We start from the raw sequence: 26,852 nt of genomic DNA, 5'->3' as shown, positions 1-26,852 counted from the left end.
TTAAGAGATGTTTGTTTGAATTAAATAAAAAAAGAAAACCTCTGATAGGTCTAAAATGTTTAGGAGAAAACTGGCCTGGAGTGATTTTTGTGCCATTATTCCAGGCTCACTGTTTTCAGACTTTAAACATTTTGTGTGCTCAAACAATTATTTTGGGTAACACTGGGCTTATTGTGCTAATAAATGTCTTACTAACACCCTAAAAATTCTATTATAATGCTTGTTAATGCGTTAACAAAGCTTGTTAAGGAATCTTAATATAAAGTGTTGCCTTATTTTGCACTTGAAACTCAAAAATATGTGCAAACAAAACAATTTCCACTGCAGAGAAATTCTCACACTTCTGCGCTGGAAAGAGAGCGGGGCGCCGCGTTAAAAATGTGACACAAAAGCCAGCCAATCACATGCGTGATGGTTGATGCTGATTGGTCAGAAATGTTTCCAGTCGCGCACAAACCTGATCCAGTCTATGAGCTGATTGGAAGACTTTTTAGTTTAAAGAGAAAAAAGTAACCGAAAACTAACACATGCTTTCAAACAGTTTTGTCACCATCCTAATTGTTGGGTTTGTTCACATGGAAATAATAAATAATAATAATAGATACTTTATTTATCCAACAACGGGGAAATTCTTCTCCACACTTTGATCCATCCCCTTGGGGGAGCAGTGAGCTGCAGGCGACATCTGGCTGGGGAGAGCGGGAATTGATCCACCAACCCTTTGGTCATAGGATGACCTGCTCCACCGCCTGAGCTAAACTGCCGCTCAAGTAGCTGTATGATCTTTTAATGTATAATTTACACATTTATACACCCTTCCTAGCAAATAACACTCAGAATGAAATGGTACTCGACGATTTAATTTGGCTGTAAACTTTGAAGGCATCTGCTAAGATATTAGCAGTACCCTGCACTAGTTTTCTGAGTACAACACAGTATTGTGTAGTTACTGGTGAGAGTTGCATGCTACCCTAATATGACTAATATTCATGTTTTTTGTTTTTATATGGAAACACATTTACAGTTATAGCCATGGCAATGATGAAGATAACAGTAATTGATGAATAGAAATATTCAAGAAGAGTACTTATTCATTTCATACTGCTGAGTATTCTATTTTAATTTGAAAGTTGTATGTCAGGAACTGGTGACGAGGGACCCAGAATGCAGGAGACCGGGCATGGAGGCAGAAACACAAGAATTTAAAAAATTAAACTGCAACATGACAAAAGCCTTGGAGGAAGAACGGAGGGACAGAGCAGAGGAACTGAACCAGACACGTAAATAGACTTAGGGTGATTAACTAAAGGAAGCCAGCTGTGGTTCCAGCCTGAACCCGGTGAGACTGACAGAACACAAAGGTCAAACCAAGAACAGAACTGAAAAACCAATCTGATGCACAGAATCCTTGTATTCTATCTGTTTGGTCTTAGAGAAGAAGCTTTAGTTACGCCTTAGTCGTATGTGGGTTGACCCGTACAGGTGCTGCTGGTTTTTTGGTTGTCCCGGCCTGGAGAGGGTCGTTAAGAGGAGCGCCCTCATCTTAAAGGGAGTACAGATGTGTCTTGCAGTGTGGCTCGTTACGACCACCTCAAGGGACGTTATGAAAATGGAACGTACCATTGTTGTGCGTGTGGTAAGTGTATTGTTGAGTATTTGTGAAAATATGATGTAGGGGTGATGCAGTCGTACGCTGTCCATACGCTACAGTCTATTTGTTAATGAGGTGTGAGTAGTGGCCCCCCACTGACCGCGCATAAATGGGGTAAATGATACCCAGGTGCCTGTGAGACGTCCGTAGGACGTCCACACAAACGACACTCTGGTTGTCTAATTTTCTCTTTTCTAACAGTCAGGTTACAGTGAGGAGCGCGCACAGAGAACACTCCTTCCCCCTCAACAGCACTAACGGATTGTCCCAAGTCGGGATTTAAAAAGCTGTACGACATACCTGCGTCTTCCCTACTCCATCCTTACTTGCCCTTGTTGTTTAAGTGTTCAGTACAATCTGTCGCCTGCCGGATGCCAGTGGAGAAAAGATGTGCAGGACGGTTTTAGCTCTACGATCTTAAAATGACTTTCGTGCCTCGCACGGGTTTGCTCATTTTTCACCCGCAGACCTTTAACCCTTGTGCTAATGGGGTCCAGATGACCATTGACGTGTTCTACCTGCCATGACAAAGGTGGATAAAGGTGGAAAGATTTCATGTAATCCATGGATACCAGTGAAGATCACAAATCATTGAAGAAAAAAGGTTCTAGTGGGTCTAGATGACCCAACTCCCAATGTTAAAGTGCCTAGGATAGCAGGTTAAGGGCAGTTGGGACTCATGCTTTCATCAGTTTTTTACATTATAGGCAACAGTTTGCAGGTAAACTCCCACAAGGGTCCTTTTCCTTTTCTCTTATATATAAATGACATTTGCAAAGTCTGAAGTATAGAAATTTGCTCTTTTTGATGATGATAACTTGTTTTTGCCCTGAAAAAAAAGGAAATATTCAATAGAAGATGTAGAAACTGAAATAGTTGAACTTAAATATTAAAAATAATAATAATAATAAAAACAATAATCCTTTGTTGAAGCAAGAAAAGACGGAGTTTATGGCTTTTGCTAATATAAACAGAAGAAAGTACAGGTAAATCTGTTTATTAATGGAGTAAAAATGTAAAACTCCGAGGAGTTTAGATTCCTTTGGGTAATTTTAGATGAAAATTCATCTTGGAAGCCTCATATATCACATATATTGAAAAATGGGAATTAGACCTGGGAATTAGATGGTACCTTTTGGTCACAAATTTGCTCAAACACCTTTAGACTTATCAACCAGTCCAATCTGCTGCTCATACAGTATAAAACCCTTGGTTAGGACTCACTACACATGACAGAGGATGTTCAAGGTGGGTCTCAGAAACTCTAACTTCTGTGGTTTCTGTGATGGTAACACCAATGTGCACGCCGTGTGGCTCTGCACATTGGTTTCACAGTTTAGAGAACGTAGATCTGTTAACCTGGTTTGGCATCCCTACCTCAGCTTCTCCTCCTCTTTGTTTGCTTGGTGATATGAGCGCCATCAGTCACATTTTGGGCAAAAGAAAGAGTTTTTTTTTCTGTTCTTGTTTTTCCTATTTTATCCGTCTTTCAGCACTTTTGGAAGGTCAACACATTGTCTTGTATTCCCTTTTCCTCTTTTCATAGCCCCTTGGATCATGACGCTTCGTTTGACCGCTTTTTAAAAATTGCCTTTAATCATCATTTCATATCTGCCAGTGTTGCCAGATAGAGTCACAGTTTTCCAGCCCAAAAGTCATCTAAAGATCACCAGAGCCAACAAAAACCCACCCAAAAAAATATAAAAATGAGAAGCTTTACATTATGTCATTATGTATGTCAGTGTAAAAGCTGTGCAAACGACAATAAACTGATTCTGATACGCTGAGTAAACTAAAGGAACAATCAATCCGACTTAACTCAGGATTGCGCAATCTCTCGTGTCGCAAAGCTCGCAGCTGAAATTAAACAGGAGATACCCAAAAAAAAGATTAAAATGATTCAAATCAAACGTTAAATTGCATTTATGGAACAACCTAGTGAACACATGTATTTTAATATCAGTAGGCTTTAGATGACGACAGGTGAGGAAGACGTCAGGTGAAGCACTGCCTGCCACCTGCCTCTCCCCAGACCCCACTTCCCTGCTTGAAACCGCCAACTAAAAGCCCCCAAACCGATCCCAAACCCGCCCAAAGCTAGAAGAAAAACCGCCCTATTGAGCTGGAAACTGCCCAGCCTGGTAATGCTGCTCTGCTTGCTAACTTGCGAGTCTGAACCTGTACCCAGACACGAATCCAGACCTAGACTTGCACCAAGATCTGGATCTGCACCCAGACCCAGATACAAATCCAGACCTAGACCTGCACCAAGATCTGGATCTGCACCCAGACCCAGATACAAATCCAGACCCAGACCTGCACCAAAACCTGGATCTGCACCATGATCCAGACATTAATCCAGACCTGCACCAAAACCTGGATCTGCACCATTACCCAGACATTAATCCAGACCCAGACCTGCACCAAAACCTGGATCTGCACCATTACCCAGACATTAATCCAGACCCAGACCTGTACCATAACCTGGATCTGCACCCAGACCCAGATACAAATCCAGACCCAGACCTGCACCAAAACCTGGATCTGCACCATTACCCAGACATTAATCCAGACCCAGACCTGTACCATAACCTGGATCTGCACCCAGACCCAGATACAAATCCAGACCCAGACCTGCACCAAAACCTGGATCTGCACCATTACCCAGACACGAATCCAGACCTAGACTTGCACCAAGATCTGGATCTGCACCCAGACCCAGATACAAATCCAGACCTAGACCTGCACCAAGATCTGGATCTGCACCCAGACCCAGATACAAATCCAGACCCAGACCTGCACCAAAACCTGGATCTGCACCATGATCCAGACATTAATCCAGACCTGCACCAAAACCTGGATCTGCACCATTACCCAGACATTAATCCAGACCCAGACCTGCACCAAAACCTGGATCTGCACCCAGACCCAGACACAAATCCAGACCCTGACCTGCACCAAGACCTGAACCCATACAAAGACTAATTTCTCTATACATTAATTTGTGAACAGTGTCAAGTGTCTGGAGTTGTGGTGTGTTGTGTTTGTTGTGTTTGTTATTTTTTAAAAACGGATTCTGTATTATGACCGCAAAGTGAGCTTTTGCCTCAAGAGTCAAGTGTTTTGTATATTTAGTTTCTATTTTGAGTTTGCTGAAACTGCTTTAATGTTTTAGAAATTGCATCAGAGCTGGTGTCAGGTCATGTGCTTAAAGGCAGCACAGATGGCAGTGTGTGAGGACTTGACATTTCTAAATCTTCCCTCAGGGTGTCCCGTCCCATCACCGCCACCCATGGGGTGCGCTTCACAAACACCTTGTGTGTCTTTACTGTCGACTGTCATTTTAAATCAACACACTTTCTCTACGACAATTTCTTCACGTCTTGCTGTCTTTGCCAGTGTCTGTGGCCGTTGAGAAGCAGACACCGGCAGCCTTGGAAAGCCTGTCGTCCCCGAATGTGTTTGATGTTTTACTTTGTCGTGAATCCAAACCAGGCCACCGTAAGACGTTTCCCAAGACTCATTGACGGCAAACGTGACGCCGCTAAAGCTTGCAAAGGGGGGGTTTGCCTTTCACAGTGCTCTACAAATTGATTGTGAAAGGAGTTTGAGCTGGATCAAATAGTCCCCTGCGGCGGCCCTCCCACACAGCTGCGACCCCATTGATTTTCAGGGGGACGCCAGCAGGCTAAAGGGCAGTAAGACGCCCTGCAGAGAGCCGTTCACCCGGAGTAAAGTTTGATGTAAAAAGGAGAGAAAATAAACCACTTGAATGCTGTTGCACACTTTAACCCTTCAAAGCTTACTGATGTTTCTGAAACGTCACCATCATCCTCTTGTTTCCTCTTTTTGGCAGTGATGTACACTTCCACCCCCCCCCCCCTTCCCTGTTTTTTTTATCTTCAACTTTTCCCCCTTTCGCATCGACAGAAGCTGCTGCAGCTGCAGAACTTCAACACCCTGATGGCGGTGGTGGGCGGCCTCAGCAACAGCTCCATCTCTCGCCTCAAAGAGACCCAGGCTCACATCAGCGCGGAGACCAACAAGGTGCAGAAGGCTGCCTCCACCCGCTCTGCCACTGCCGATCTATTTCAGGCGCCCCCAGTCAGAAATCCAATGTTCGCCGCGTGTCAAAGGACTTAGCTTACGTTAGATTGAGTCTGTGTTCAGAAGAAGTCCACATCTCTGCCAGAGCGGCCAAGCTGCTTATCTGTGCCCACAACTCCTACACAGTGCAGTTTTAGAACTGTGTATTTGAGCCACGTGGCCAAAAAGTTGGATTTAACAGTTTACAGTGTATCTTCAGTTATGTTAGTCCATCTGGGGAAGAGTTTCACTCTGGTTTTGGCTCACAAGTCTCATATCAGTCCCGTCTAATAGTACCATGTTTCTCCTCCATGCTAGGTGTTCAACAGCTTAACTGAACTGGTCACATCCTGTGGAAACTACAGTCACTACCGCAAGCGTTTCTCTGAGTGCTCAGGGTTCAGGTTCCCCATTCTGGGAGTGCACCTGAAGGACCTGATAGCGGTACACGTGGCGCTGCCAGACTGGGCGGACAAAGACAAGACTCGGGTCAACCTGACGAAGGCCCAGCAGCTGTACACCATCCTCCAGGAGCTGGCGCTCATCCAGAACACCCCGCCTAACATCGACGCCAACACGGACCTGCTGAACCTGCTCACTGTGAGTCCGGCGTCTGTGTGTTGTGGAATTATTCCTCCCTGAATTCAGACCCTAGAATCGTGCTGTGAGTTTGCAGTCCCTGATGGCGCACTCGGGAAATGAAACGGGGGCAGAAACACCTTTTCTGAACCGACAACCTCCTTCTGCTGTGATTGGATCACACGGCGGTGAAGCCAGCTGGGAGGAATCTGTCACACGAAGGCGAAAAACCGGCACGAACAGAACCGTGCAGTACAGTCACAAAAGTTTACGTTTCCTTGAGTTTAACTATTTCATCTGAAATTCAAAAATACATGCCAGATTACATATGGACACACCGGGATAAAATCATAAGAAAGGTAAAAATAGATAAGATGTTTAAATATATACAAGTAAATGTAAATACATAAAATAAATAACCAGATAAGACCATCTAAAAGCCATGGAACATTTAAATTCACTTTTTGCTATTTTAAAGTCAGTTAAATTCAAATACAGCTAAATTTGCCACTGTGTTGTTGTGTCAAAATAAATGCAACACAGCCAGAAAAAAGCAAAACTAAAGAGCTTTTAGTTTACTTTTGGGTGACACCCAAAATTATGAAAATGCATGACACTGATTAGTTTGGAATTTTTAACTAAAACATCATGGCACATTAAAATTCTATAGAATTGAATTCACTGAATTAAAGCAAAGCATGCATTGGAATGTCATGTTTTAATATTGAAAAGTGAATTTCTAAATGCATGACCAAATTCAAGACTGAATAGTATTTAGCAAAATACATTTTCATTTAAAAGTGGTAGTTCAAAAATTCACGATAATATAAAAATTCAGTTGGTTTTGTTTGTATTCAAAATTTTATTTAGAAAATGTCATTTTGAATCGTCATTTGTCCTCTAAGGTGCAAAAGTATTTTCAAATTGCATGATCAGATTGAATTACCCTGAAATCTGGGTGAACAAAAACTTCCATTAATGCCTTTTCTTTGACAAAGTAAGATAGTACTGCAAATATATCTCCTGCTGCAGAGTACAAATGAAATGTGCTTCCTGTCGAGGAGGAAAAGGAAGCAAAGGTAGCAACATAAAGCAACTCTTCACAAACAAGAACAAAATAGTCCCTTTTTTTCCAGAGATTACTTCTTAAACTGTCTAAAAAGTACAGAAGTATGGATTTTCGGCACCGCAGAGCTCCACATGACCTTCACCTGTCAGGTCAGGACCAACGTAGGCATTAAGAGGAGCGGCACAATTATTCCTGAAGTGGAAAGCCGGACTAATCAGCAGCCGTTTGATGATGAAATGACTCTCATTGTCTGCAACATGAAATAATTGTGTTAATGTGAAAGGTGAAGGATCTGATTCGGGGGTGAGTCTGTGACTTTAACTCGTCTTTGTGGAACACGGCGTTAGAACTGAGCTGGAGGGGAGACGCACAGATCAAGACAGAGACGGACAGATGAGGACAAGATGCCGTGGAAGTCAGACAAGGATTAAGCTCACCGTAAAAAAAAAAACAACAAAAAAAAAGCAGAGTCAGAAGGAGATGAGAGGAGCTTGCTGGGATTTAATCAGTTCCACCAGAGGAACTTTAAATTGGAAACTTCTAGTCAGTTCTTTTAGCTGAGCTTAAGGACTAAAGCGCTTTCTGTCAAGCTGCTCTGGAAGGAGAGAAACATTTTGTGCAGGAAACCGTTCAGCTTTTAATATGACAGCAGTGCAACTCCTACTGTAAATCATTTTGGGGGAATTCCCAGAATTTTAACATATTGTTAAAGTCAATTTTACTAAACTTTCAAAGGCAGTGATTCCTCTTGTGTTCTGGCTCAGCTCCTGTGTGTCACTATTCCATGTAGGATGTAGGAGCAGAGCTTAAACAGTCCCAGGAGATCAATTACGCCGCCGGTGTGAGATTTCAGCCGGACTTCCTTTTGACCCTCCCCCCTCCAGGAAAAACAATATAGCAGTTTTTTTTAGCAGGTTTTGAGTCTGAAAGCCACCAGGAAAGTCTGCCGGACAGTCAATACTCGATTATGCGGTAGCTAGCCAGAATTGATCGAGCTCAACTCCCACTTGGATGACTTGATAAGATGGAGAGAAAATCAATAAATCCCTCAAAAGTCAGAAAGAAACAGAAGTCAAAGTCAAACAGGTTGATTTATTCTCTTCTTCGTTTAACAAGTTTAATATTTACCCCTTAATGGGTTAAACCAGAGGCCAAACCAAATGAAAAGCCTCTCATCGTTCCTGCTGAATGGATTGGATAAAACAAAGAGAGGAAACGGTTGGAAAGCAAAGGGGGGAAACCGTACGCTGCTGTAGGATGTGTCGTCTATAGAATGTGGGTTTAATCCGTCGCCACTCCCATCATCCTTCAAAGATCCGCTCTGATGAAAATGCTTTTTCACCTTTTCTTGTGGCATTTTTCTGACAATGGAGGACATATATTAGGAAAATTAATCTTAAATTTATACTTCTTTTTTCAAATGATGGTGAATCAGGAGCTGCTCCGCTCCATTCTGACGCAGAGAAATAGATTAGTTTGTTTCTTTGTTTTCCACGTCTGAGCTGGGATCTGGATCAAAACTGGAGACTGGATAGCTCCGATATTGCTCATTTTTTTGATGATAGGGAGCTGAACGCTAGCAGGACAGCATGTAAACAGATGGATGATGGGAAATAGGGTCAGCGCCAACAGTCCCGCCCACAACTCGGTAGGGGTGGGAATCTTCAGGCACCTCGCCATTTGATTCGATTCATGAAGCAGCAATTCAATTATAAAAACATTGCAACCCATTGCAATTGGACCAAGTGTGAACACCTGGCCAATGCCCTTATTGTGAAAGTGCCAATTGCATACAAGTTCCGTGTCGGCGGGTGCACTTCCTGCCTGCTGCTTCCTGCTCCTGGCTGTTGCTGTGGCCACACCAGGATGCCTGAAAACCTTGACACAACCACGTTTGAAACTCTCTAAGCTTGCAAACCGAAAAAGATCGGCTCATCGGTCCAGTTTTTGTGTAGTGCACTAGTGGGATCGTTTGCATACAACACACTGTAACTACGCAAACAGTCTATGACCTCATTATCAGCTTTAGTGTTTGTTACCCCTGTAATCAAAACAGACTTTATTAAGTCCAGATTGTTTGATGAACTCCCTCTTTTTTGCCAATTAACGGAATATTACACTTAATGAGCTAGCTAGTAAATGGCGTCTAAATGTTGGGTTTTCTTAGTACGTTGTGTTCTACCCTAGTTTAGTGGAGCAGAAAGCAGCAGGCAGGAAGGGCACCCGCCGACCCAGAACCTATATTAGCACATTTGCCCTTCCACAATAAGGTTGTGGGCCAGGTGTTCACACTTAGTCCAATTGCAAGGGGCTACACGATTATCAGTGCAACCGGAATCTGCATTTTTCAGGAATTTTTTTTTGTTTTTACCACAAGACACCACATGTCTTCTGCTTACTTTTCTCCACCAAAGTGCATTTTTAAGAAAACACAGGATCTACAGACTTGTTTAACTTTTATTACGAACATAAAAAATTCTGGCATGAAAAATATTTCATTTGGTAACCATTTTTTCACAGCATTTAAAAGGGAAAACCCCTCAACCTTCAATAATTGACCTGCACAGAATACAAGTTGTTATTCGGTTAGCCTTTCCCAACGAAGGTGGAAGTTAGCATTTTGGACCGTTGGAAGAGCTCGCAGCAGAAGCTTTTGAAGCCACACTCACGCCAGTAGCAACCAAGCGGTTTCTCCCCTCTTCCTCCTCCGGATGGAACCGTACGATAACGTTTCACACACAATTAAGTTCTTGTGTTCTCTGCATATTCAATTTTGTTGAGAAAGAACGAACACACCTTTAAAAGCCAGTTGACCGTAGACGCTATAAAAGCCAAAAGGCTTCGAGCGAAGTTGGAGCGGGTCGGATGACGTGATCTGGAAGGGCAGCCATGTTTGTGTGCTCTTCAAGAATGTCCGAGTGAAAAATGCTCCGTGTTTAGTTCCGTTTTTTACTTCTACTTTAAGTCACAGTAATGTCCTGAACATTGATTATTTAAAAGTCATAGAACGATTCAGAATTGTTTATGAATCGGAATGGATGCATCTTATAATCAACACCCACCCCCCATCTTACAACTCGGAGGCAAATTTCTGATGAACTCCTGCTGCTCTGCAGAAATTATGTCCAAGAAAACGACACAGGTTTTTGATTTTCCTAAAAACAGGCCCTCTCTGCACCCTATTTACCGGTTTGTTTGGCTTTCAACTTCCTCCGGCTGCTGTTGGTTAACGAGATTGTTAGAAGCGACCCTGCAGCTGCATGGGGTCAGGTGATGAAGGAGGGATTCCAGCCCCCCTGATCGGATGCAGGATCGGATTACCAAAAAAAAAGACTTTCCGAGATTCACATGTTAGCAGGAAGAACCACACAAAAAAATAACACATCTAAGATTGAACGTAAATACTCAGATTGATGCTGTGGACGGATGAAGCACATCGTCACATGATCAGAATCAAAGGTTCCAGTTGGCAGAGAACCGGAACAAAAAGTTCAAACTAGGAATAAAAACCTCTTTCTGCAGCGTCTTGTGCTGCAACACATGAGGCTGTGAGACCTTCTGTTAAAATAGGGACAAAAACAAGACTTCCTCTGGTTCAGCCCCTTTTTTCATCAACAGATGTGGAAACCCACGAGAGAAAAACTGTTTAAAGTTCTGTCCTCAGAAACCGCCAACCCCCACAAAAAAAGCTGATACGAGTTACCAGAAGCTGAGAATGATTGTTCCCATCAAAGTCTGAGACGTTCCAGTTGTCTGTGCAGGTTTCCCTGGACCAGTACCACACAGAGGAGGAGATCTACCAGATGTCTCTGCTGAGAGAACCCCGGAAGACAGCGGTGAGTGCTGCACCCGCCCGGACCAGCTGCGTCCTGCAGGAGCTCTGCACAAGTACGGGTTAATGGCCTTCGAATTGTGCATTATCACTTTTTAACGCACGCCGTGGAAGCCTGAACAGTCCGACACGACGCGAAGTGCATTAAAAAGTGAAAATGCAAACTTCAAAGGCCATTAACCTGCTTATGCCATGGTCACTTACAAAAGGAATAAATATCAACCAGTTTTTAGTCCTTAATTCTTGTTATTTTTTCCGAATTGGATCGCTTCTTTCACAAAAAGTGGACTATTTGTTACGTGGTGTGGCACCTTGTCATGGTAATGTGACGATGTGCCGTACCACCGCTGCAGTCAAGATTCGGCAATATAACTTTATATCGGCAATATAACCAGGCGCTTTTCAGGCCGAAGCGCCTGGAATGCCCTGCACTTCTCTCTGCAGGTGGCCGATTCAGTTGAATCTTTTAAGAAACAGTTGAAGACGTTCCTTTTCCAAAAAGCTTTGAGCTAAATTGCTTTTCACTCTGTTTTATTGAATTTGTTGGTTTGTATTGTGTTGTTCTTGTTTCACTCTGTAAAGCACTTGGAAATCAACAAATGACGCTTACTTACTTTCTAATCTGCGGCAAACAGAAGCTGGTTCAATGGTTCTGCTTTTGCAGTTTTTAAAACAGTTTTTATTAATAAAAGTTCATAAAATGCACATTTTTGAGAAAAATAAAAGTTTTACCTTCAATTGAATCTTCACTCAAACAACTTTTATGGCCTCAAATATAAACTTGCGAAAAGAAAAACGACTTGATATCTATTTTATTCCAAAATTATTCAGAGCATTCATTTGGATATCAAATATTTTGCAGAATGAGTTCCAGTTAGAAATGATTTCACAAGTGCAGTTTTGAAGGACACGCCTTACTTTTTGTGTTTTTTTACTCCGTAGCAAAACTCCAGCCCAGCCCCCGCCCCTGAACCCACCCCCACTGTGATCGATGAGTGGGCTGTGTCAGTGAAGCCCAACGCCGACCCAACCATCATCAAGATACACATAGAGAAGATGGTGGAGGTGGGCGTCTGCACGCCGTCACACGTCTACAGCTCATGTTTGGATTCTAAAATTAGAAATTTAACCATATGATGGTTTTTGGATTCCCTCCAACCATTTCTAACCTGAACCTTGCACAAATACATTATGACTAGTTTTGTTTAATGATTCATGCTGTTGGGATCATAGCAGTGCTGCAGCATAACAAACACGCCTCAATGCAACAAAAATCTGCTGAAACGGAGACTTGCATCTGCTAGAAAACAACTTTCTGTATCCCTCACTAAGGGTAGGTGCTTTGACTAGACAGAAGAGTATTCGCCTCATGGAGCCCAAGGTGTGTAAAGGAACACATGGGTAGACACAATCAAATGATTTGAATGAAAAACAGATGTGAAAACCTGACAGAGACACAAACAGACACTTGTCTGGAGTCTCAGAATGACGTGGGGTTACTCCGGTAGTTCTGTGGCAGGTTTTAGTTCCCCTTCTAGTTAAAATTAGTTGAAGAGCTAATTGAAAAAGGGGAACAGAATAAAAGAAAGTTTACCTAGAGAAGGTCAGACATACAAAAATCAGAATCACAGTTTTCCAGCTGGCTGATTAACAAATACAACAAAACTTTCATGTGTCATAAACAAAAATAATGTCTTCAATTTCAATCATCACTTTATCGTCAAATTAGCATTATGATTTTGAGATGACTTGAAAAGTTGAACTTGAACGAGTTCTGGAAAGTCTATGCTGCCAGGAATCATTTTGGGTGTAGAAGTTTCCATTTTCTGTAGAAAGTGTTAAGTACCCCCCCAAATTCTTAATAATTCCTAAACGAAGTGAACTCTTCACTCGTTCTCAGCTAAAACTCCAGGCAACATATTTTTGTAATTCATCTGTGATGGAATATTGTGGTGAGGTCAGTTTTTGGCTTTACTAATCTTATGCTACAATGGCGCTGAACTCTAGTTTTTGAACGAGCGTTACGCATATGGTGTTCACCGTACGCTGTGGCCACTCCATGCTGGCGCATGCGCCTACAGTTTCAGGAGTCTTGGTGTGAAATGTCAAAGCGGTGCAAATCTGGTGACTCTCGCTCCAGGCGTCTTCTTCTTTCCAGCCGGACAAAAAAAAACGTAATTATTAATTTTTTCTCCATGATCAATTTTCAAACAGTTGGTACTTTGGTGTTGAATAGTAACCATTCATTACTGCCAAACTGAACTCTCTGTTTGGCCAAAATTCATCATGTTTAATTTTTGACGTGTGTTCAAATGCGGCTCGTTTTGCAGGTAGTGCCCAAAAACGGACATCAAAAGTTGCGTAAGGACACGTTAATGCAAGAGTTTTAAATGCGTAGGCCTATAGGTTGGTCTACACAGTCTTTTCATTGACCACGTGTTTTCGAGCCCAGCGTGAACGTAGGCATGTGTTTCGTGTTCAAGAACACTCTATGCGGGTGTTCACATAGGACAAGCTAGGACTGGCAGTGAGGGTCTTCTTCCTCTTTTTGTATTTTAGCGCGCGATCAATAAACACCCGTTTTGTTCGTAGAGTCCGCAACCGGACTGCAAAAATGACGTAGCAACACATGAACATGAAATTTCTGAACACAGAATTTCGGGTTGACCTGCGTCTACACAGACTTTTTTTGGAAGTGGGCACTTGAAGTCAAGTCGATGTGAAAGTACTTCCTGAGAGCACATCGATGGGGAATGCATCGAACCAATCTATTAACTTGTAATCCCCCCAGAAAAGTCTTTTCCATTGGGATCACTTTGGAAGTTTCATTTTAACCTCATATTATACAACCAGCCATAAAAATTGGTTATTTAAACCAAAGAAATACTTTGAAAATGTGTTTTTAAAGATGAGACACTCGCGTTTCCTGCTAAAATATATATATTATATCTTATATAAACTGACACAAATTATGACTTTATAAAACTTCTTTTTTTTCTTTTTTGGCAAAGTAGAGCTTTCTGTGAAAAATGGAGATGCCAAAACAAGAAGGCAGCCTTTCGTTTTGCCAGTTATTGTTGCTTTCAGCACTAAAGCAAACTTTCACAGCAAAGTTCAAATAACAGATGCAGCCGTTTACAGGGACGTTTTGGGCAAACATACTGCAAATAGTGTCAATGATCGGTCTGACAGATCTTCTTTGCCTGCAGTCGGTCTTCAAGAACTTCGACACCGACGGTGATGGGCACATCTCCAGGGATGAATTCGAAGCGATCAGGAACAACTTTCCCTACCTGAGCAAGTTTGGGGAACTGGACAAGAACCAGTGAGTGCTGGCTCTGTATGCACGAGGAGCTTGAGGGGCTTTCCGTCTGACCTTCGTCTCCCCTCACAGAGACGGGAAGATCAGCAGGGAGGAGATGATCGACTACTTTATGAAGGCCAGCTCTCTGCTCAACTGCAAGATGGGTTTCATTCACACTTTCACCGAAGCCACCTATGTGAAGCCCACATTCTGTGAGCACTGCGCCGGCTTTGTGAGTCAATCTTATTTGCCTTTCTTTCTTTCTTCCCAGCATCCGTCCCTTTTAAAAGGGACATACGGTGACTGCAGCGACAGTCTATAGATTAAATGTGCAGGTCTTCTGGAAGGTCCTTTCATCGGCTTTCATCAAAAGTATCATTCTCTGCGGAAAAGCAGGAGTCGGAGTTTGTTTCAGAAGGTCAAAAATCATTTGCACTCATCGCGCCGTTCCTCAGCCACAAAACTTCTCGTTATTTTCCCAGACAGCCATGATTGATCATCTCTCAGAGCTTTCTCAGTGTCAGATCAGGCCAACGCCAATTACTCTGGGTAGTAGCCTCTCGCTGCTGAAGCTGCGCGCTGGGAAATATGGGAGGAAGGTAATTGGATGAAATGATTGCTCTCATCTGTAGCAGTGTTGGCTCTGCGCTTGTACGTGGGAGAGCGTCCTCTCGCCCTGAACAACACCCCGAGGAGACATCTGATGTTTAGTGAGTCAGCGTGGGGACGGTGCCAGAGACTCGGAGGTGGCTTCACATTCATTTCTTTGGTTGTATTTAGGCTGCAGAGCGCTCACAAAGTAATGCCGGCGCAGACTGCATCTCTAGGCTTTCATTAACACACTCCAGTGCACTGATGCACTCAGGCTGACATTCTGGAGTCATCTCAAGGGGAACTTTGGCACAGAAGGCCGGGGAAGATAAGAGGAGGCCTTCCCTCTGAAGTTACTGTGCAAAGGTTGCCACATAAGCCACTTCCTCTTCTCGCCGCTTTGCTTTGCTTTCTCTGTTTGGCACCTGCAGAGAAACAATATTTTCCTGCAGAATTTCTCAGCAGTTGCGGCAAATATGTTGCTCAAGCCAAGCCGAGCCCCCTGTGCACCATACTGAGTTTTTATGCCTCAACTAACGTGGCCCTGAAGTGCAAAGCACACCCACAAATCACACGGCGCAGAGACATTTTTAAAGATCACAGCAACAATTAAAAAAGCAAAAGAAATCGTTAAAAAAGCAACATTACATTATAGAAATCAAATCAAAATTCCAGAAACTAAAACACATTAAAAAAAACAGGAAAAAAAACAATGTATTGAAAAACAAAAGCAATTTCTGGAAATCAAAATGAAATGTTTAAAAAAATGAAAGAATATCCAGTATCACTTCATGCCTACTAACCTTCAGCTAAAATGATGCACAAACGTCATCATCCAATCACTGATGTGCCTCACCTTGATAGCTGTAAAATAAAAAAAACATCAGAAAACAAAAATACTTTTCACAATTGAACATCAAATTGTTAAAAAAAAACAACAAAGGAAAAGTTAGGTATGTACTTTTGAAAAACTCAAATGTCAAAGCCACTGACTGTATAAGAGAACTGGACTGAGTAACCCCTCCCCCTGGCGTTCTAGACAGGAAGTACCTGCTGGCTCCAAGAAGCCAAAATCCCATAGACTTCTGTAGGGAAACAAACAGCTATTCCTTATTCATTCTATTGGTCAGAATAAACAGTCTCTGCTCTGATAACTTTTATTAACATGGTTTTGATAATCCTCATTATTTCACATTAGATTTTCCTAATTGCAAGTTGTTCAAAAGTATAAACTGACCAATCAGACACCTGAATAAAAGTATGTTGGTGCCCACTGGCCCCCACCTCAAACGTTTGAAATGTTTGATTGACAGATTTTCCTGAGCCGGTTATTAGTGGAAGGGATGCGAACTTCCAACCAGCTCCCTCCTGTTTGACAACAGTGGTTGTCATAGAAACGTAGACTCAGACGACTCGAACCAATTACTGCTCACTGACGTTGTCTGGCTCCAAATGGAGCTAGAAAAATGGTGGCTGAGTCAACGTCATTTGGTTGGAGCCGGAGTTATGGGTGACGTCATACTCGCTTAGTCCGTTCTCTGATACAGTCAATGTTCAAAAGTCAAAGGTCATGATCCATAGTATCTACCTTTTCCAGTTTCTTATTGTATTTTGTTTTTTAACATTTCCTTTTGATTGATTTGATGGGATTTCTGGGACTGAAATTCATATCATACTTTTGAAAAAGCAGTTCTGTCTTTGTTCCTCTGCAAACCCTGATAGTCAGTTTGGCAAAAAGTGATTTGCGAAAAGGATTTTTAGTGTTTTCTCTCTGGTCTATCGTACAATAAAACCTGTTTTCTCAGCGTGGGCTGGAACCTAAACTCTGAGTTTAAATGAATCTCTTTCTGCTGGGCTCGAGACCAAAGGAATGGTTTCCTCTCAATTACTATTCAAATTTTCCAATTAAGATGGATCTCCTTGTAAATCCACCCATCTAAAGGACGTTCATCATAGTATAGTTTCTGTCACATTAGTTCAACACCTTTCTCATCATAGAGAGATGTGCATGTCTGCTTTCGCAGGGTTTCCGCGCCTGACAGAAAAGCCACATGGAGCTGATTTGATTTCTGCCTGTTTGTAATTCAAAAAAGGAAAGAAAAGGTTGGTTTTTTTTACAGTAAAGCTGGTGATCTGGGCTGCAGAGACACAGTTTCATTAGAGAACAGAGGCAATGTCTCATTATGGATCAGCATGACAAATAAACTAAAAACATGAATGAACACCAGTAAGAAAACTAAAGCTACCAAAAAATGGCAGAAACTGTTTAAGCATAAATGTAGGCCTGAAGTAACAAACACACTGGGCTTGTGCATTTAGGAGCTAGCTAAACATGCAATCTTGATAGCACGTTGATCATACGGTGTTCACACCGGACTGTCGCTACCCGATGCTAGCACATGTACTCAGAGTAGGAAAAGACTTGGTACAAGATTTCAAAGTGGTCCAAATCTAGTGCACATTGTTCCAGGGCTTTTTCTTTTACGATACATGGAAGACATACAATTCCAGCCGGGCACAAACTTTAATTATTAAAGACCCGATCCGATCAGCTTTAGATCTCTTCTTAAAGGGTCCCATTGCTCTTTTAATTATGATTATGGTGTTTTTAGCCAAAAATCTAGGTTATTTTCTAAGACATAGCCTTTCCAGAGTAGCAGGAGTTCATCAGAGATTCACTTCTGAGTGTGGGAGGGACTGTAGGCGCAGAGTAAGCCTGCTCTCATGTCCCATCATCCCTTTGGCTACACTCTCTCCTGCTAGCTTACAGCCCCTCACACCCCCAACCTAAGATTAGCGGTGCGACAAAACGTGCTGGCCGACATCACATCTATCCATCCGTACGGTTTAGATCCAGATTCCAGCTCAGACCAGGAAAACAAAGACGTTATGGATCCATTTGTCTACAGGAGGATGGGGCGGAGCAAGGAGAATTTGGCCCCGCCCACTTCAGGTGCTGCGTCACTACTGAGAGCTTTCTCAAACAGCATTTTTTTCGTCTGCTCTTGATTTATCGTGATTTGAAAAACAGAAATACTCAGAAGTGCAGTTTTAATCCTGAAGATCTTAAAAACGGCTTTTTTCGTCAGAGTGGGTCTTTGAAGGAAAGAAAACGAATGTAAAAACAGTCTTGCTTGTGTTTAAGGAGATATTTAAGAAAAACATCTGCGTTCAGTCACTCACAGAAAGCTGCTTCAGTGCATGTCTGTGTTGATAGAGAAAAGAGTCACACATGTTACTGTCAAAGTTAAACGTTGCATTATAAGCGTTTTATTGTTCCAAAAGGTTGACGGTGGGCGGTCCAATGAACCTGTCAGTAGCAGCTCCTGATGCAGTTTTCCTGCCAGAGGCAGAAAAGCTGGCGAGTTATAGCAGAGCTGTGCCGACAATTTTGTCCTTCTCTTTGTTCTTCAGTCTCTGCTTGTGTGTTTGTGTGGCTGAGGTGTGTGTGTTTGTGTATTTGTGAAGAGGTCAGGACATTTCTGCCTCCTTAGATGTTCGGTTTGTGATCTCCAGTTCTGGCCCTTTCATGTCATTGTTGCCCCCGCCGCCATCGCGCTTCCTCTGCTCTGCCTGATCTCCGTTGCCTGCCACCCCCACTAAATGCCTCTTTGCCCCCCCCCCCCCCCCTGTGTTTCAGTCAGAATATAAATGTCCAAAAGCTGTTGATAGTACTGAAGGTCCTCCTCCAGTGATGAAAGAAAAAAACCCCAAAACAAATCGAGAAAAATTTAAGCTGAGAATAGAATCACTAGAACCAGACGCTCGTTTGTAGAACTGCTGCTATAAAAGACCCACAGATGTTTAATGAGACAGTGAAACTCGAAGGACACTTTTCACTTCATCTAGCTCCAAAATAACCTAAAAGTCTTCAGATTTAGTGCACCTGGTTCTGAAAGCAGCAAAGCAGCCCAGACCATAACGGAACCTCCTCCATGTTACACAGCTTAATTTTTGTTCAGCCCCTTAGTCAAAACCAACTCGTACCTTTCTGATTTGAGCTAGTGCAGTTAACGTTATGGTCTTCCTTTTACTCAACTCAACTTTATTTATAAAGCACTTTAAACAGAACAAGGTTCACCAAAGTGCTGAAGGATTTTTATGCTCATTTCCTTACATTTTACCTTTTCCAGTCAGCTTAAGCTTTTTAACATGCCACACTTTGGTCGTTTTATTTTGCTTAGAGACCCACTCCAATCCTCTTTTGATCTATTTTCAAAGTGCTCCCAGTGGTCTTTCAATAACAATTATGCCGTTTTTAGCCAAGAAAACTGATTTTATAGGACATAGTTTCTGAAAGAGTTCATTGGAAACTCTGTGATGTGGGTGGAACAGTTGGCAGGAAGTAAGCATGCCCCTCATTTCCCATCATCCCTTTGTTTGCACTCTCTTCCGATAGCTTACAGTCCCTCACAGCCCCAACCCCGTATCACACAGCCGCTGCAAACATTTAGCCCATTTTCAGTCATCCGTGATCCATGCCTGATCTACGTCATCCATACGTATTTCTTGTGTTTGTCGATATGCTCCGATGTCCGTCGAGGGTTTCAGCTGACAGGTCTTTACAAGAATTCAGTTTTGACATGTTCAAAATTTTTGGTCAGTTGAGAATTACACAGTTTATGCGTATTTTACGTAGTTTATACGCAATTATAACGTAAAACCTTTGTGAGACATACGCAAATGTGTGTTTCCACGACTGTTCCACGTTCCACCGATGTATAACTTTAAGATCACGTAAACGTCCAACATATCACATTACAATGACGTAATTGATGCATGAATCACTAATGAATTACATATAAACATCACAATAATCACATGGTTCATGTTCTACGTTGGTTTACGTGTTCTTTGCGTGTTTTATTTGTACTTCTTCTGTGGTTTTAACGTGGTTCATTCCAGATACATCTGTAAAAGTTTCACGTAAAGACCACAACTTTTCTCACTTTTTTTCCACACATATTCACAAGTGACCAATTTTCATCCATGCAATGTGTGCAAAATGTACGTAGTGGCTGTGGGACACGTCCCTAACATTAGCGGTAAAACAAAAACATCAAACAATATCCAGCTGCACAGTGTGGATCCAGATTCCAGCTCAGACCAGGAAAACAAAGACGTTCATGGATCTATTGGTCTGACAGTGGATGATCAGAATGGAGCAGAGCAGGGAGCTTATGGCCCGCTGATTGTAGTTTGACTGCAACAACTACAACCTTTTTAACCCTTGTACTATCTTAGGCACTTTAACATTGGGAGTGGGGTCATCTAGACCCACTACAGCGCTGAACCTTTTTACTTCAATGATTTGTGATCTTCACTGGTGTCCATGGATTACATGAAATCCTCTTTACCTTTATCCACCTTTGTGGTTCTCCCTACCTTCATGGTAGGGAGAACACGTCAATGGTCACCTTGACGCCATAGGATAGCACAAGGGTTAAAACAACAATAATTTTGTCTGTTTCTGATTTACAACTATTTGTATAAAGAAATACTCAGAAATGCAGTTTATAGATGTCCTCCATCATCATAAAAATGCCACAATAAGATGTTAAAAACAGCAAAAGCACCACTTTGATTGGAGCTGTCAGTAACTTAACAGAAGAATAAAGTATATCTTCTGTATTCGCTGTTATTCTGATGATTTTAAACATTTCCCTCATTTAGTTAACCAAAAAAACAATACAATAAACATCTATGTCTCCCTTGTTTCTTTTGCAGATTTGGGGCTTTTATAAGCAAGGATACAAGTGCAAAGGTGAGAATACAGTTCCTTAAAGGTTTGATGTAAGTGCTTGTCTTGTTTCATCTCTGAGGCCTCGGTTTACGGTGAGAGACACATCCTTTAAGGCGTCCTTGGTTTCCCAATCAGTCCCAACACTCCTAAGAAAGCACACTTCATCTCATCAACACGCAGAGCATCAAAGTCCAGGCAGAAATGCTTCAGCCTTGTCCTCAAAGAGCCAGCTGGAAAGACTCCATCAGAGCCCAAAAGGCGTTTGCCCTTGCAGTCCGCAGCCTGGATCAGTGTTTGAAGAGGCTGGCTCATTTAGAAATGTCCACTCACAGGTCAGGAAGCTCCACCAGCTCCCCCCATCCATCCTGCAGACCTTTAGCTTCACGCAGACCCATGGCTCTGCTCATTTCCTCTGGGAAAAGACAGTTTTTGGCATTAAGTGTGAGGGATGATTATAATGAGAATCTGTGTTTTACTGTAGGCGAATGTTCAGCAGAATGTTACTAATCAAGCATATTATTGTCCGATGAAGGATTTCAGGAAGTATTGATGCTTGGAAAAAGTTGGTATTCCTGCGTCTTCTCACCAAATGTAATCAGGACAAAAAGTTGGTCCATTTGAAAAAATCCTCATCAAATCTAAAAGTAGAACTTAAATATTGTCTTTATGTCTTATAAGCACTTTTTAAAGGGCCTATATTTTCGTAAGCCTTTCAGAGTAAACCTGATTCAGATATGAGACAATATTTTACCTTTGGCACACTCATAAAAACACATTTTATAAATAAAATAGGAGTTATTTTTACAGCTCCTCTTTCTATCCAGAAGTAAGACGACTCAATCTCTCAGGCTCTGCCTTTCTCTCCTTGTTGGTTCCGCCCATATCATGACATCATCCTAGAGTCGACCTCGGCAGCGGGTCTGCGTTCCTCCCATGAAAAAAAGGCAACAAACTTTTGCTGGTCACTGCTAGCACCACTGAGAAAGTGGGCGTGTCTGTTAGTCTGGGGGCGTCGCTGGATGCACCGGCTCCTGCTGGGAAGGGGCTGTTTCTCCCTTCTCACTTCCCACACGTTTTTGTGGATTGGTAAGGGCCAGTGCTTGGATAGAGGCTTTTAGAGGAATATTCAGAAATGCATGAATGGATCAAAATACAGCTTAGTGGTTGAGGACTGAACATTATATTATATATGTGTGGAGTTTTGATTTTCTCTGGACAATTACTGCCTATTCGGCAATTTTCGGTTCCAAAAATCTATTACAAAGCCTTTTAAATAGATTTTCTCTCATTAGTCTGTCTGTCAAAAGACACAGAGGCCTTTTGGTCAAAATGTGGACCCCCCCCATATGAATTTGGGGTTGTTGATCTGTGTGTGACTATGTGTGTGTGGATGAATGGGACTGACTGTAAAGCAAACTAGAAAAGTGCTAGAAAAGTAGACACTATTTATCATGACTTAAGTCATGGTAAAACTGATGGAGAGATAAGAAGGATTATCTGAAGACTTCAGATGCAGCCTTTTGTCATGTGTCCTTCAGAAAAAGTGATAACAGACACAATAGCGATTCAGCTAGAGACTTTTCTATCAGGATTCATAGGTCAACGCTGAGCTTTATAAAATATACCAAAAAAAAAGGCTCTGGAAATGATCAAGCGCAAGGCTCAAACAAGTGAATTAAAAGCAGCTAATGTCTAAAACAAACAAATATCACTAAGATTAAGTTGATGGTTTTTGCAAAAGTCATCACACACTCACCAGCCCAGCCACTATATCAAGTACCCCATAGTATCGGGTTGGAGCTCTTTTGCCTTCAGAACTGCCTTAATCCTTGGTGGCATCTATTCAACAAGGTACTGGAAAGATTCCTCAGACTTTGGTCCATGTTGACATGACAGCATCAGTTGCTGCAGATTTGTCTGCTGAACATCCATGATGCTGATCTCCCGTTCCACCACATCCCAAAGGTTTTCTATTGGGTTCTGGTGACTGTGGAGGCCGTTTGAGTCCAGAGAACCTTATTGTCATGTTCTAGAAATCAGTGTGAGATGATTCCAGCTTGATGACATGGAGCCTTATCCTGCTGGAAGTAGCATCAGAAGATGGTCCACTGTGGTCAGAAAGGGGTGGACATGGTCAGCAACAATACTCAGGTGGACTGTGGGGTTGGAACCATCCTAAACTGAAACTAAGAGGCCAAAGTGTGCCAAGAAAATATCCCCCCACCATGACACCACCACCACCAGCCTGAACCGTTGATACAAGGCAGGATGGATCCGTGCTTTCATGTTGTTGAGGCCAAATTCTGGCCCTACCATCTGAATGTGGCAGCAGAAATGGAGACTCATCAGACCAGACAACGTTTTTCCATATTCTAGGGTCCAGTTTTGGTGAGTCTGTGTGAATTGTAGCCTCAGTTTCCTGTTTTTAGCTGACAGCAGTGGTACCCGTTGTGGTCTTCTGCTGCTGTAGTCCATCTGCCTCCAGGTTGGACGTGTTGTTCCTTCAGAAATGCTCTTCTGCAGACCTCGGTTGGAACCAGTTTTTCTTTGAGTTCCTGTTGTCTTTCTATCAGCTGGAAACAGTCTGAACGTTCTTCTCTGACCTCTGGCATCAACAAGGCATTTCTGCAGACAGAACTGCTGCTCACTGGGTATCTTCTCTTTTTTAGACCATTCTCTGTAAACCCTAGAGGTGGTTGTGAGTGAAAATCTGAGTGGATCACCAGTTTCTGAAATCATCAGACCAGCCAGTCTGGCACATTCAAAGATTTCAATCCCCTTGACTTCAATCCCCTTTCTGTCCCATTCTGGTGTTTTTCGGTTTGAACTGCAGCGGATCTTCTGGACCATGTCTAGAGGACTAAATACACTGAGTTGCTGCCGTGTGATTGGCTGATAAGAAATTTGCGTTAAAGAGTGGTTGGACAGATGTGTCTGGTAGCTGGTGAGTGTATACAAAACATTTTTACTTGTAACCATTGACTGTATGATATATAAGTGGGCGAATGGCGTGTGACATCACCCATAGAAATGCTTGCTTCCGGCTCCAACCAATGAGGCCAAATGAGTTGCCATTTTTCCGCGATATGTCCTTCGCCATGTTGGAACCAGATGTCCTTAGTAAGCCGTGATTGGCCCATCTACATATCCATGGCAAGCACTCTCTCCAATCAAGAGTGAGCACTTTAGAAGGCCGCACCCCTACCACTGAAAGCGGGCATGGGACAATCTGTCAATCAAATTCTTTGAACGTTTGATGCAAGGCCATCTACTTTGTAACACTCTTCAATGTTTCAAAGTATTACACACAACAAACAAACAAACAAACAGTATGACTCAAGTTTTAAACAGTGTCAGGTATTCTACCCCACACAAGCTTTCCTAGTCTTTCACCCAATACACCAGAGTTTTTATATTAGTTTGCTATTTACAAAGTCATCGGCTCTCTTGGCGTCCTCCGCCCTCCATATGAAATCAGAGATCCAAGTGACCGCGGGACGTGGAAGTTCCATCCGTTGGATGAACGTACGCGCCTTACCGGCTCTGTCCCCCGTTGGTGGGGTTTTCAGTCATTCCATACATGTGGAGGTCTCGCCCAATTGTAGAAATAAATCCCAGAGTATTCCACTGACGTTGTTCGACTTCTCCCCGACGTCACGGTAATCCTCGGCATGTACGTGTCCTGCGGCTGTCAACCCCCCCCCCCTTTTTTCCTCGTATTAATTAGTTTTTCACCTGCTTACAGGAAGTCCCCAGGTAGCCATATTTGTAGTCCAGAGTCTCCGGATATTGTAGTTTCCGTACTCCTGTTATCCATTTAACATAAACTCCAAAAGAAATGAGCATATAGCCAGGACCATATTAACCAGGGTTAACAAAGGAAAGTCAATACTGATATTTCTCTTTTCTTATTAGTAAATAGACAACTCCAAACATACATTTACGTATGTGGAAATGCTACAACTTTTATGGAAGCATCTGTCAGTTTATAACTTAAATAATTACAACTACAGAAAAATATCATGAAAAAAAATTGCATTATCAGGAATACGTTAATAAGAAGTTAGTAGAACAAGAATGGTTAACAGCTGTTTATTTCTCTATAGAAGTCTATGGGATTTGGGCTTTTGGGGGCCAGCAGATACTTCCTCTTGGAATGCGAGGGGGAGGAGTTGTTCAGTCCAGTTCTTATGTTACTGTTAATGCCAGACGAAATAGTGAAAAGGTTATAATATTTGATATTTTGTTTTAAAACTAACTGAATTTTGCGAAACGCCCCCTATTAGTTGAATGTGTCTTATTTCAAGGTAATTTGACAAGAAATTGGACATTTCAACCTGGTAAAATAAAAAATAAAAGAGCTTAAAAAAGCCTGGAATACAGAACTATCAAAAGTCAAATGAAGCCATTTCTGTAAGTCAAAATTCTTGTCTCTATTGTGCCTCACACGATGCTATTTAAGGACATTTCTTTCAACATCTTCTTGACAAACAAGCACTTGAATTAGCAGTTGTGGCTCCTCTTTCATCCAGGCTCTCAGGAAGGCCAACCAGTGCTCATTAAATAACAGGCAAGCTATTGTCAAAGCTGTCCAGTTGCATAGCAGCCAGAGTAATTAGTGTTCCTCTGGTCTGTGGAGGTCCATTACCTGCAGCCTACAACAATAGGAAGCTTGGGTTTAAAAAACAGAAAACCCAGTCTGATTATGCTAATTTGGTAATTAGCACAAACATATTCTGACAAAAAAAAAGAAATTAAATCTCTTAATGAGAAAACAAGGCAGGAAATTTGGGATTATGATAGTTGAAACAAAAACAGAAACAGACTTTTGAATAAATATTTCTGTGCACACAGACACACACAACCTGCTGCCCTCAACCCCCACTCAATGTCCTCTCCACTCCAAAGGACTGCAGTGTGGCTGGAAGTGTTCAGGCTTGTTTCATTAATGAGACCAGAGGAAGTCAATGAGGGAGCCCCCACAGCCATTCATATCCATTACGCAGCTCCAGGGAAGTAACTGTAATGAATCACCCTGAGCAGCGCAGGAAGCCCAGAGCTCAGGACATCAGCTCCGTCAGCTGCAAGCTCTGAAGAAGCAGGAAAATTGGGTATCAGGACTGAAAAATGCAATTAGCCCTTGTGCTATCCTATGGGGTCCAGATGACCCGATCCTTACATTGACGTGTTCTCCCTGCCACGACAAAGGTGGATAAAGGTTAAAAAAAGGATTTGTCCATTGAAACCAGTGAAGATCACATGTCATTGAAGAAAAAAGGTTCAGCGCACTGTCTTGTGGGGTCTAGATGACCCCACTCCTAATGTTAAAGTGCCTAGGATAGCACTAGGGTTACACGGATTGGGCGAATCTTACCAAAAATGTTAACAACTGATGTTAAAGCATGTCAGGGTTTGTTGAAGAGGATTGAAACCACAATGCAAAAGCAAATGGATCCAAAACACACGGCCTCCTTTTTAAGCTTCTTAACTAGAAATTAAACGTTAGTTACAACTGCCCTCACGGGTGGATATGGGCAAATGTCCCTCAGAAAAGGGACACACAGGTGGCCTGCATGAAACATCACAGTCGTAGACCACTTGGTGAACCTGTAGAGCAGAAATGTTCCTGCATGTTTTTTTCTGTGGGCATGCTGCAGGCCTCTGGTTGTAGACTAACACTTATACAACACACAGGGGTAAGTAAGGGTGAAGGAGGTGAGACACGGGCGTGTCGTACGGATATTTCATTTTTTTTAAACCCACAGATTTTGCAAGACGTGCGCTCCTCTGCACCCTCTGCACGTGCATGTTCCTCGTCTCTGTTAGAAAAAGGAAGTTAGACATGGTTTAGTTGAGCCTACGGGCGTTCTATGGGCACTTTCAGATCACCTGCGCACCCCATGTGCGCAGCATTTGCATGCAGTCGGTAAGGAGCCATCACTTGCATCGTAATGACGACAGCATCACTCATACACGATAGGTGCGTGTAACTTCCTT

General features: G+C 42.4%; 1 protein-coding gene across 4 annotated transcripts in view; it reads left to right on the top strand.

The window, feature by feature from the left end:
- Positions 1-26,852, top strand: part of rasgrp2 (RAS guanyl releasing protein 2) — a 51,232-nt gene that overhangs the window by 16,879 nt on the left and 7,501 nt on the right. For 3 of the 4 annotated variants that reach the window (XM_011487812.3, XM_011487811.3, XM_020711855.2), the window contains 7 exons: positions 5,582-5,698; positions 6,056-6,337; positions 11,147-11,221; positions 12,160-12,282; positions 14,427-14,542; positions 14,612-14,753; positions 20,840-20,876. In XM_011487812.3, coding sequence (XP_011486114.1) covers positions 5,582-5,698; positions 6,056-6,337; positions 11,147-11,221; positions 12,160-12,282; positions 14,427-14,542; positions 14,612-14,753; positions 20,840-20,876 — 892 coding nt within the window. The remainder of the gene's footprint in view (positions 1-5,581; positions 5,699-6,055; positions 6,338-11,146; positions 11,222-12,159; positions 12,283-14,426; positions 14,543-14,611; positions 14,754-20,839; positions 20,877-26,852) is intronic. The other variant, XM_020711854.2, reaches the window with a different exon arrangement.

This window comes from Oryzias latipes, chromosome 18 (genome assembly GCF_002234675.1).
Source record: "Oryzias latipes chromosome 18, ASM223467v1".
Lineage (NCBI taxonomy): Eukaryota > Metazoa > Chordata > Actinopteri > Beloniformes > Adrianichthyidae > Oryzias > Oryzias latipes.
The sequence above is the reverse complement of the archived record's forward strand: the minus strand, read 5'-3'. Positions and strand labels throughout refer to the sequence as shown.